This window comes from Schistosoma haematobium, chromosome 5, assembly GCF_000699445.3.
Source record: "Schistosoma haematobium chromosome 5, whole genome shotgun sequence".
Lineage (NCBI taxonomy): Eukaryota > Metazoa > Platyhelminthes > Trematoda > Strigeidida > Schistosomatidae > Schistosoma > Schistosoma haematobium.
The window spans coordinates 8,494,541-8,507,802 of NC_067200.1; the positions used below are offsets into that span (position 1 = coordinate 8,494,541).

The following is a 13,262-nucleotide window of genomic DNA, read 5'->3' on the forward strand; positions in this document are numbered from 1 at the left end:
ACAATATTTTGCGTCTGGAGGGAGAGAAACGCATCCCAAACATGCTAGGATTCTTGGTTAAGGCGGTCAAAACGCTTTTCAGCGTCTTCACGGAATGAAACTACATTATCTGCGTATTCTAAGTTAACAATAGAATTTTCTAGTAAATCAATCCCTGATAAATCGGACGGTGAATTTTATTTCTAGAAAATGCCTATGACAAATCTGTATAAAAATGAGGAAAGCAGACAACCCTGACGAACACTTCTTGAGTTTGATAATTCTAATGATCGTTCGCCATAGGCTCTAACTCAACCGGTACTGTTTGAATAGAGGGCCTGTAAAAAGATTGATGTATTTCTTCAGTAGGTCTTTCAATGACATAAACTTCCATACAACCTATCAGTCTACAGAATCAAATGGTACATCAAGGTTGAGAAATACAACTACTGTTGTGAGTCGATAGGTATATCAATACATCATTCTGTAAGCAAAAAATCTTTGAAGATAAACTTTGACCACAAACAGACCATCCAGAAGTATAACCCCACATCTTATTGATGCTAAGTTGGGTTTTTATTCAGTTCACTGAATGTGAATCAGTTGTTTTGTATAGTAAAACTTCTTCAAACTAAAAAAAGTATTTCGTTTTTAAAACAACATACTGTATATTGTAAACAATAATAAATGTAAGAATTAAATTATATACGAAAAATTGTAATGAATATTTTGGAAAAGAAAATCTTGATCAATACAGAATGGCTTGTTTTTAACGTGGGAAAATGTAACCAATTGAAATTACCAGTTCATACGTTGTTGTTACCAGTTCTACGTTGTTACTGACTGACTGACTAGTTCATACTTGGACAATAGTATATTCATCGTTTGTTGTTTAAGACATAGAATAATCATTCCTCAATTAGTTGGTTAGAATTTTATGTTAGCAATATCTTTCTTGATTCAAAATATATGCGAAATATTCATGTAGAAATAGATATTGTTCCTTCAAAGTAAAAAAATGTCATTATTAGTATTGAAGTTTTATTCCATTCATTTCTACCTGGAGTTTGTGCTGATGATATCGTTCAAAAGAACGATGAAAGATCCAAGACCAAACTATCCAGCTCAGAGAACAAAACTTCATCAATATCATTTCATTCTCCTTCATACTTACTTTTATCGATACTAAAACAACTAACTGGTTAGTGTAGTATATAAATCATTTTTAGGGATGTCTTTTATATGACTAATTGTGAGACAATGTTAAATCGAACTTCTTAATTGATCAGTCGAGTAATGCTTCCAAACCAACTAAAGATTAATTACTAGTAACCTTTTTTTAGATATAAATTAAAATAAAACGAGCTACTGTGCGGTATACTCGTCCCTTGACCGGTAGATAGACATATCGCCTACGCCATAGGTAATGCGAGTTGACAAAAACCAAGCGAGCTTACTGAACCCGTCGTGAGATTTGGTTAGACACTAACCTACTAGGGCTGGTGAGACGTCCAAGATAAGTGATCGACGAGCTCATCTGCTTCACTCCATATCTTTAGTTCAGGCATTGACGCATACCAGTCCTGGAACAAAAATTTTTTATTCACATGGAAAAATCGCATCCTAAACATGCTTGCATTGTTACTTTAAGGTGGTCAGAATGCCCAGTTTTTTCAGCGTCTTCACTAAACAGAACTGTGTACATAGGTCCGGAATTATTCAAGAAAATTAAGGCATAAAACAGTAGAAAAACGATGAATTTTCGTACCTAAGATCCATTCCGAGTTGCATCGGCTATGATCAACTAATTTTTTTTCGAGGATTTCATTCGACTGATCCGTCATTGTTTAAGTCAATAATGCTTTAAGGTTATCAGCACAAATACTACAGTAGACTAAATTTAGTGAGGGATTTTGAAAAAACTTTGAGACTATATTAAAGCACCGATTAATATCCTGATAGGGCGAAACCGTACTTCGTATCTCTAGTTTGACTATGGTTTTACTGAGATGTTTTGTAAAAGTCTATTATTCTGTGAAATATCCTGCTTGTTTTACAACACGTTAGTGCAAATCTTAGCATACATGATCTATGATTAGTGTTGACGTGAATTGAAAATGTGACTTTCTCGCTTTTATTGTCAATAATGTTTTTAAATTATGAATTGAATTACCTAGTAAGGTAAGTTCCAACATATGTCTCTGCAGTACACATATACAAAAGTGAAACCGGTTGTTTATATTGTTACTTCTTAATGTAGCCTAGAAACCTGTACATCTGAATGAATTTAAGTATAACCAAACTCATCTCATTATTTTTTAAGTTTGATTTTCACTGAAAAATTCAACTTCCTCAGTTTAAAAGTTTGTGTTTATACTGATGTTTGCTTTAAATGAGTCATATCAGTAAATCAGCTGCAAAAAACTCACTGTCAGTTCAACCATACAGTGGCGCCAGAGTCTCAGCATTAAAACAATACTTGGTAAACTAATCCATTGACAGCCAGATCGAAGATGTCTGCGAACAATAAGAGCACTAATAAATGTTCCAGTTCGACCAACTCCAGCACTAAAAAAAATCGAAAAGACTACGTAAAGTCAGATTTAGTATGGTATCATTGATTTGTGATATGCAAAAAGGGAATGACGAGTACAATGTAAGTTTAGTTAATGGTTGTGATACTTTTTTCGTTTGAAAGTCATAATATTACTCCACATTACAAAATTTAAGAGGTTAGAATAGGTTTTGAACTTGTAACCGCTAGACTCCGGAAGAAATGTAAAAGCGATAAAGGCTCAATTTCCAAATGACATAAATGCACAAAATTTGTGTTAGGTAAAACGTTTTATTTACACCGTTTTCTCAAATATCGATCATTAGACAGTAAAACTCAGTTATGTTTTCACTGAACATGAATCATTTTGTTTTGAATTCAAGTCCGGCTAGTTATCACGTAATTTATTCGCCAATCAAAATTCGGCTTATTCACTCTTGTACTGTATTAAACCAATGACATTCGACCGGTATGATCAGCCTAGCCCATCCAGTTGAGTCCAGAACACCAATAACAGCTCCCACTATGCGAATCATTTGTTTCAAACATGCTTGGTCTATATACCAGCCAAACAGACCACATCGCACCATAAAATGGGAAATAACGTTTATACAAAAGAGCCAAAAGTGGCTGTGAACGTGGGAAACTGTAATCAATAAACTGAACATAACTTAAGAACAGTAAATCGTACAATAATAATCTATATGTCAAAATGAAGCTTATAATAAGGTGAATATAGATATATATAATCTAATTACTGAATAGTTATACCACTAAGAATATGTAGATAATATTAGTCCATTAATAGATCTCAGAAGTTACTTGTAATTTAATCCTCGCTAGGATATAACACATTTTGTTATATTGTATCTGATAGGTCTACTCAATTAGTGTAAATCTTAATCTACAGGTTGAAGCAATCGCCCTAGATTATGTTTAGGGTATTTTTTTATTTCCATCTCCTTTGTAGAAGAAGCGTGATATGCGAAACCTAGAATTTCGTTGTATATTCCTTTAATTAATTTCAGATTTCATCAAATTGTGCATTAGCATATTTTCAGAAATTCTGCTTTTTGTAGTCACATTAAAGTGCTTTGTAATTCATATAAATTTCAAACATGTGTAATACTGATAAGTTCTGTTAAATATGAAATCAAAATTCCATATAACGCCTGACATCACTGGTCGATATGATTCTTCAATGGTGATAATGATGTTAATTACTTGCCAAGTACAAATTTATTTACTCAGATTTAAACCACGCTTTATATGTGAGGGTTAGTGGTACTGAATTAAGTAAATCAGGACTCTAACCTGTAGCATAAATGTTGAATGCCGAACGTCTTAACCATTAAACCACTGCCTAATCATCAACTCGGTACATGTGTGATGACAGAAAATATTAGGCGTAACACTATGATTCGAGCAAAATGAGTGAATTTGCAGAGTAAAGAGTATGAGGTAATTAATAAAAAAACTCGAAATCTAAAGGAGGAAGAGAAAGAGTGAATGCCTAAACGCCATTGTGAGTCATGTCAACCAAGGTGTTCACTGGCTACGAGAACACCAACCTGGTAGTGTGGAACTACCAATATGGCCTAACCCAGAAATCCATGACTCCACGAACTGATCTCAAGTTTTGGCTTGTCCCACCTCTAGCTTTCAATCTGCTCATAAACTAGCACCACGGAAAGTAGCCGTTGGGGATATGCAATATATGCCCCAACTAACTTAGTCAATGAAGATTAACAGCGTTACTAATCGATTTGGCATATTTACCTTATATCCTGAGTATAACTTCAGCGTTGCTCACTCTACGGTCTCAATACAAGCGAGCAATGCTTTGATTGAGTCTGTGACCAAATACCAGTATCCCGTTAATGACACGACGGATGCAAATACATACAACCCTTTAGTATATATTCACATGGAACAGTACAATTATTCTAGTGTTAAATAAAAAGGTATGCTCTGAAATGTAGTAAAACTACCCAGTACTAACGAGTGTATGTCGCGGTCTTTTTTATTTTACACAACTTGGAAATGGACAGTATTATTAGTTGAATTACCTGCAATGTACAACAGTTGGTCCGATTGAGACTGTAATAGATTGATGATTAACAAGAGATTGATAATTTTGTTCATATTCTTTCACAAGTTTATCCATGTCTGTAATTGTTGGTACACTGAAATTTTCCCATTCTTTGAAGTGTATTTGAGTTACATTATGTGATTCATTTGAATTATTTGACTGATAAGAAAAAAATGGTTGAGAAAGTAGTAAGATACATTAGTCAGTCAGTCAGTCAGCTACAACGTAGGACCAGGCACATATGTGCATCGGTCCAGGTTGCCATACCGCATCGGCACAACAAGATGAACACCGGATTCATAGCAGTGGTTATGTCAAAGGTGGTAATATATAAGAGAAAGATTGCATATAGAGATATAATACAAGAAGAAAGAATTGGTTCGTAGAAAGAAAGATATGAAGCGATTTTAATCTCTTAGTTTAAGGGAAGAGAGGGAGTGTATACACCAACGCCATTGTGATCGATTCTGAGCCATGTCACCAAGAGTCTCCAACCATTGGTTACGATAGTCACGCGGACACCAACCAAGTAGTCTGCATCTACCAACATGGCTCAGACTACAAGTTAGTGACTTCAAGCACTGATGCCACGTTTTGGTTTGGCCGCCCCTAACTTTCTTCCAACCATCCCCTACACCGGTTAGCATTGCACGTCGTGGTAATCGGTGTTCAGGCATACATAACACGTGGCCCAACCATCTCAGTCGATGAAGATTCATAACCTCATCAACTGATTTACCATCATTTCCTAATACCCTGCGTCTAACCTCACTATTACTTACCCGGTGATCCCAGCAGACGCCAGCAATATTTCTAAGACATCTGTGGTCAAATACTAATAGCTTACGAGTGTCTTCTACTCTTAATGGCCATGTTTCGCTGCCGTAAATTAAAACAGAACGGACTGCCGCGCAGTATACTCGTCCTTTTATTGATTGACGGATATCTCGCCTTCGCCACAGGTGACGTAAGTTGGCAAAAGCCAAACGAGCTTTTCGAATCCGTGCTGAGATTTCGTCCGATACATTAGTGGAAAGGATTATTCGAATAATGAACAAATTGCATTAATTTTCATAAACTCATGACTGTCTGTAATGATAAGTGCAAAAAATGTAATCAGAGTACATCTATACTGTGATTTTAATTTCAAGAAATTTTATCCAGGATTAAATGATTTGCAGTTGACTGGTCGCCAAGTAGTGACCAATGTAATTCTTGTCTAATCTCTTAGTGGTGATCGAATTCTATCGATCAGCTTGCAATCTGGCCACTAGTATAGGTGATTTGATATGCAACCTTTGGGGAACTAACGCTCTTTTTAGGACTCGAACCCGCATCACTCAGCTTCATAGTCCGTGACTGACCTCCTGTAATATTGAGATATTAACAATTGATTGCTTGAATAATCATTAGCTTTTTTGGTTGTACTATTCGGTGGGATTCATTTGTTGTCATAGTATGAATTCACCATGCATTATTTAGTTGTCAAATATAACAATATGCTTCGATATGGAGATTTATGACGTGATCAACAGGGTTATCGTGCCAAAGTATTAGTAATCTGTGATGCAACAGTTGCGGATATATGTTGTAATATTCGAGATTATCTGACAAATTACAGAAACAGGTACAAAAATTGGAGTATCTTTTTGTTTTGATCTAATAACATATTGTCACGGACAATTGCTTGCTGAAATTCAGTTCTGCTAAGTCATAGTAGTAAAATCTCGAGGAATAATTCTTTCTGGACGAAATGTTGCTTAGTCAAAAATCCAGAAGCCAAAAGTTCAGTGTTATCGACTTGTATACTGTTCCCTGGTATATGATGGAAGTTATTTTTATTATATTTATGAAGAGTATAGCAATCAGTGTTGATAAGCTGGGAAAGTACAGATAGATCATATGCCTGCTCTCATATACCTTCTCAAGGTCAAATGTTGGGTGAGAAATTTTAAGCTCGGAACGCTATCGAAGAAGTCTATTATGCACCTAGCCAAAGTCTCAGCCTACATTTCATTCTGAGTGATTAAGAATTCTATTCTTGCTCACTTAGTGGAAACTGGACACTATAAACAGACAGAATTTTAATCGCAATAATTGTTAGTGTTCATATTAAAACTCAAGTCTGAAACACACACCACATTGCAGATTCTACCAGATCATTTCACAAAGTAGCACCTCAGTTGCATAAAAATAGTTTCTAGAAACTAACCATTGAAATGCTGAAAATCCTTTTTATGAAACAATCCGACTGGTTAGTTTCAAGTAGTGTAACTGAGATTTCAAAACCATTGGATTTATAATACTCAGGAATGTTTAATTTCTCCGGCCAGTATAAATCACAAATAGTTTGACCATTATATTGAAGCCTATTGACAAAATACCGGTAAAAGATCATTCTGTAAATTGAAAAGCAAACTAAACCAAAGATTCTATACAGTTTACAACATAATTCTCTTAAGAAGGGTAGATGCTTGTTCTTTTAAAACATTTTAAACGTTGTATAAAATATTTTCTTGGGTTTCTGTAGACTTATATACTTATTGGTTAATTCTTAAGAACATTTTAGTACCCTTGCATTTCCTATCTGTAAGAATCATTAGTAAGAGAAACAATAGTTTTTCCGATAGGAGTTAAGAATAATGGTACTAACCAGTTAGCCACATTTTTTTAGAACAGACAGATTGTAGCTAACATTGGAATCCAGGATGTGCGTTTTATCCTGTTTGGGACTCGTTAGCCGAATGTACCTCTCCAAGTCAATATTAATTTTCACATTGAGACTTAAACCTTGAACCTTTCGCATTAAACTAAAAATGGCTATACTGAAGTCAATCGCTCAACAGGCACGTTTATCGACAAGGACTGACTAAAAATCAACCCTGAATATCGACAACGAGATAGTTTAAATTCTTACTACTAATAATAAACATCTTACCATTTGAACAAGCTTTTAGTGGACACTAACTAACTGAAGGCGGTTGTCCAATCATCATAACCACATCACTACATAACTGAACGTGAAACGCGTCTCCACTACTAGGTAGGTAATTCAAAAGTTTCTCTTACCTCTAACTCAGCAGACAGTCAAATATATATCTTTATTCCCAACTATTACTAATTTATTTCTTGTTTTTCTGTGCGTTTCTTTGTCAGGAAATACTTGGTTGCCAATAGTGTCTGATTGTGTTGTATCCAGTGCATCGTAATGCATAATCAAATTATTTTACAAACCGATTTTGTATTCGCTTTTTGTACTTGTATTTATTATGCATTTAGGATGGAAAATTTGTAGAGATTGTTAAATTTTGAAGATAGTTTACAACATGGAGTGACTTTAGCGACACAACAGCCACTGAAGACTAGTAAGCATGGGGTAGATTTGTTGTCCTAGTAGTATTTGGACTCCTAAGGAGTGGGTACTAGCTACATTGCTATGGAATGAAACCAGGACATTCATACCTCTCAAAAACCGCATCTTATTTACAGATTACTGGTTCGGCATTCAATTTGTCTGTACTTTTAACATCAGTCAATTTGTGGTGTAGCGTGACTAACATTTAGTGCCATTAGTGATACGTTTATCACTCTGAACATTGCTGAATTTCACCGGTTATGGATTTGAAAATTATTCATTAGTAAGTGGTTGATTGTAATTGTTTACTACGTAATGCAAAATAACTTCCATCATAATATTTCTCTTCACTTTCATGAATTACTAGTATTACACTTAAGATTTTCCCTTCTTCTTCTACATTTAACTTGTTTTATAATGTTTTATGTGATAATTCTTTATACATGACCTAAACAGTTATCGAATATAAGTTGATTATGAAGAGTTTTTACCATGAGTACATTATTTTCTGTGTTGATCTGGTTATTGGTCAACCTATATTTACAGTTCCGGAAGGATAATTGTATTTGCAATTTAGTTAAAATCGATATTGCATGGGTGTTATAGTTTACAACAAGCTTGACGAATAGATTTAGCATGTACACCCAGTAGTTTTTTTACATCAACATAATATCTGATCTTGATGACATCACCAGATAATCAATCCATGATTATAAGCAGAGATGGAGGGTGTTTAGTAGAAGAATATGGAACGCGGGTTTCATCTTATTTGGAACTCGTCAGCTGGGTGTGCCTGTATCCAAGAGTTGATATTCACTCAGGGACTGAAACCGATCGCCGTTCACTGAAAACGGCTTCGCGTTATCCATTTAGTTTCTGAGTCCGGACCTTGAGTCAATCTTTACTGCATCAACTAGTCAAAAAACAGGTGATAATGAATGAGTGATTTATCCTACAAAATCGCGTAAATAACAAGACAATATATTTCCAAGTTCTCAAACGAATTCTTTGTCTTGAATTCGGTAAAGGGATTCATCTCATGACCCTAAGGCATCTCTACTAAAGAGACTTTATATGATCACAAGTAGGAAGTGCATTAAAACGAGACAGTTTACTGCTAAATAATGACCTAAATGAAATGCCATGGATCGGTACTATAGTTTTATCATATAGTCATGGTACAACAGAACTTCAAAGAGTCTTGAAACAACACAGGACTAAAGTGGATTACAAAACAACGAATACACTTCGAAACGCTTTAGTTTGCATAAAGAAAAAAAATCCCCTTTATGTCAACTCAAAATTGTGTCTATAAATTAGGATGTGTCGATTGTGATGCCGTGTGTACTGGAGAGTCATCCCGTGAAATCTTGACTCGAACCAAAGAACATCTTAGGTGTACAGAAAAACCGCCTAATAATCCCGTAGAACTGGGGAGACTCCAAATTAAATCGGCACTAGCAGTTCTTGCCATTTTCAATAAACATCAAGTCGATATCAAAACACATCAAAATAATACAGAAAAGGCTTTTCTAGCTGCAAAGATAGCTCTCCATATATTGCTTAATACTACTGTCCCCGATGGAAGAGAAGGTTTCACTATCCATCTGACCATCTATCCGAGCTACCATGTCTGATTCTAATCACACCTCACGCTATCATCATACATATAAAACCAACTCTATCCTTTCACACCACAAATGTCACATATTTTCATCCTTTAACATACACACACAAGTATACAAATATAGCTTACATAAGTCACCTTGACCTGGATGACATGACAATGTTTTTGATTGATCGCACCAAATATTCTTGCTTTGTTCCTTTGTACTACTTAAACATGGGTTAATTTAATTTATTTATTCTCCGAAGAAGTGGCTTACACTGAATCACAAAACGTTAGGAAATGTAGAAACTTAATTCTTCTACTCATTGGGACATCACAAATATCTTACTTTTGTTAATTGTCGTCTACCCAATGCTTAATTTATTCGAAACTATCAAGTCAAACCTTGGTAATGACACCTATAATCACAAATAGTTTTTCAAACAACCTTAAATGTCTTGCACGATTTTAGCATGTATTCACGTGGATAATATTAAAATTTTGGATGATTTTATTCAGCATTATTCGAATACTTATACTGTACAGTGCAGGTACTCTGATAAGTAGCATCTGTTTGAGTTTCGATTTCGAACGAAGATAAGATGAACCACACTATGCTTTAACCAGATTGGTAGACACGGAGATTCCATGTAGGGGAGTTGGAAAACCCTGATTCCAAACCAATTGTGTACATGGGTTCCAGGGTCCTGATGGAAAAAGTGGAATATGAGACAATTGTTGGTCAGCTGCTACCATGGGACTGCATCTCCTTACGTTGCTCCATTGCCTTGTGGATTAGACCTTTAGACCAAAGACTCCGCCAGTGCCCCCCCCCCTAAGAAAACCATTTGCTTCACTTTGCGCGCCCATGCGGTATCCCAACTTCCACACAAATTGAATCATTTGTGTAGTGAACATATATTTGGTGTCTCCTTATATCGATGTTTATGTGTTTAAATAAATAAACTGAATTCCTCTTGACTCCATTCCTTTACTAATATATGAATTAAATACTATTTCGTTTTGTACTAATTTGTATTCTCTTACAACTATTTCACGTTTACAGTCCAACATTTAATACATTTTCTTCGTTGAAATTAGTTATTATATGCACAATAACCAACGTCTTAATTTGATATTTACATCGTAATGTTCTCGATCTTGAAAAGAATTGATTCAGCTATTCGAACTATACAACATTGTTAGATTGTTCAAGGAATATGGAATTGTCTTTAAATTACAAGTTGAATAGTTTAACAAAACATCAATACACACACTACTCACATGTTGTCATGATGGAATTTATGAAAAACACTTTGTATCAGGTATGTATTTTCGAAATATAATCTCTAAGTGATTTATAGCAAGCATATAGAATGAAAGTTAGGGGCTTAAATGTATTGATTTTCTGACAGTGACAAAAAGGCCATACTTATTTCGATTAATTATATAACTAGTACACCATTTATATGAACAACCTCAATAAAAGTTAAGATCAATAAATTAATCTTATGGTTTAGATTACTTATCAAGTCACGAAAAAATTTATAAAAGTAAACTATTAGATCATGCTTTCGTTTATGAATTTTATATAATGCAATTTACAAAAACAAGCTTGTAAAAAATACGTGTCCAGCTAGAAAGATGCATTTTTACAAGAGAGACCATTCGGTCAGTTATAGTGAAAGTGTATATTACGTTTCGATTTGTTACAATTGTCACCTAGTTACTAAATCTTATAATTCGTTTCATCGTTAGGTAGATAACCGATCACAGCTTCTACCTCGAAGTGATGGGCGGGCTAGCACACAGTAATAATTCAGTCAACGTATATTGACTGGAATACCTGTTTTCGTCTAGGTCCTACAACATCAGGTCGAATGGTTAGAGAACAGTGTGTGAAAGTAGCAAGCTCATGATCTAAGGACGATATCTTATACGGTTGACTGTAAAGAAGTGTGACGGCAGTAGGTTAGTTCTCGTCAGATAACTAGCATCAGCAGCGATATTGTCTTCCCACAACGGAAAGAGGGGTTACACAAGGTTGACCCTGAAAACATCACACCTCACTTTGCCGTAAGAACTTCCGTCGCGTGCAGTAAGGCTTTCAAAGTGCCGAGCAAACACGATAAGAACAACTCGTGAAAACAGTAGTGTATGATTGGTCTAAAGCAGTTATCTTTTGGGCTATGAGGTCACACTTTTAAGTTTCTAAGACCACTACCAACCCACTTGCATTTTCAGGTACCTCAAGAAAAAGTGTACCTCTGTATTGTGAGGAAGTGGAAGAAGACAGGAGTCCATACACCTACAATAACAACAACCGAGAATGAGATTACCATCACCTGTACTCAAGTAAATTTTAAATGACCATTTTACTACTCTAAAGTGTTCATTTTAATAGAAATCCTTAGCAAAATAGAAAAAATATATTCACCTTTTATTTGAACCATTTAAAATTATACTGTGAAGTCGTCAAAATCAATTGCTTACATCAAAGATAAACTGTTTACAAAATTTCAGTGACTTTTAATTAGAGGTGTATTCACCATAGAAACTGTCAATTATCGTACAAAACTAACTGGTTTTCATTTTTAATATATTTTAGTGAAGGTATACAAAATGTTGGTTTCAAGTTTTGGGTCTCTAATCTATAATAAGCGCTCAAATGTAATACTACGTTTGCTAAGTTGCAGTATCTACTGATAAAACTGCTTATTGTATTTGAATGATAATTTGGAAATCATTAGTGAACCACTGAGATTTTTGTAAATCATCAAATGATACATCAGTATGTCCTAATGATTTTAAATTATTCACAAGATTTTCTTGAAATACAGTAAAACAGTCTATTTCTGACAATTACTAATAAAGAAATAACTAAGAATGAATTGTTAAACATATTGTAGATACATATCACTATCGAAAACAGAAAAACGAGTGTTTCAATATTCTTGAGTCAAAGTAATAACCAACGTAGATCTAGACACACAAATATCCATTAACTCAAGTTGCCCTACCATATCAACAAAGCCATATAAAATTAACAAGATGAAACGGGATGGAATCAAAATAATTTAACTAGTAATGGTGATGAGAAGAGCTAAAAGTTGAGAATATGATTTGAAAAGACAGAATGAGAAGGTATATATAAAGGGATACAGTGACCTAAAAATACAGAGAAAAGTAGGAAGTGAATGATTCCAAGCCATTATAATAGATTCCAACCCATTTCACACAATTTCTCTGACCATTAATCACTCTTATCACATGAAAACTAGCCAGATTGTCTTTATCTAACAACGTATCTCAGAGTAACTGTCAATGATTCTATGGGCTGATGCCATGTCTTGGTTTGAGTACCCTTAGCCTCCTTTCAACCTACCCCTACATCAGTTAACATCAGGCGTCAATGTAGGTAGTGGGTGGGTATTACCTAACACATGTCACAACCAACTCAGTCGATGAAGATTCATATTCCTAAAGAAAGAAATCACCCATTAATTTTTAACCGTGGGGTCATTTCCCAATATATTTCTTTTTTTATTCTCCTGTAAGTGATGATCTTATTTGTTGACAATGAATTTCCTGAAAATGGCATGTTGAGTATCTACTCATCATAACCACGTGACGGACAAAGAGAACAAAAAATATACGAAATTGAACCATATTT

General features: G+C 34.8%; 1 protein-coding gene across 1 annotated transcript; it reads right to left on the minus strand.

The window, feature by feature from the left end:
* Window positions 1-56: 56 nt before the first annotated feature.
* On the minus strand, window positions 57-7,729 carry MS3_00009095 (uncharacterized protein). The gene is made up of 4 exons (XM_051217434.1): window positions 6,838-7,729; window positions 4,603-4,784; window positions 2,409-2,547; window positions 57-982 (listed from the first exon to the last, which is right to left on the minus strand). The coding sequence occupies exons 1-4, from the start codon at window positions 7,021-7,023 to the stop codon at window positions 920-922; spliced, it is 570 nt and encodes a 189-aa protein (XP_051064831.1). The 5' UTR covers window positions 7,024-7,729; the 3' UTR covers window positions 57-919.
* Window positions 7,730-13,262: the final 5,533 nt, after the last annotated feature.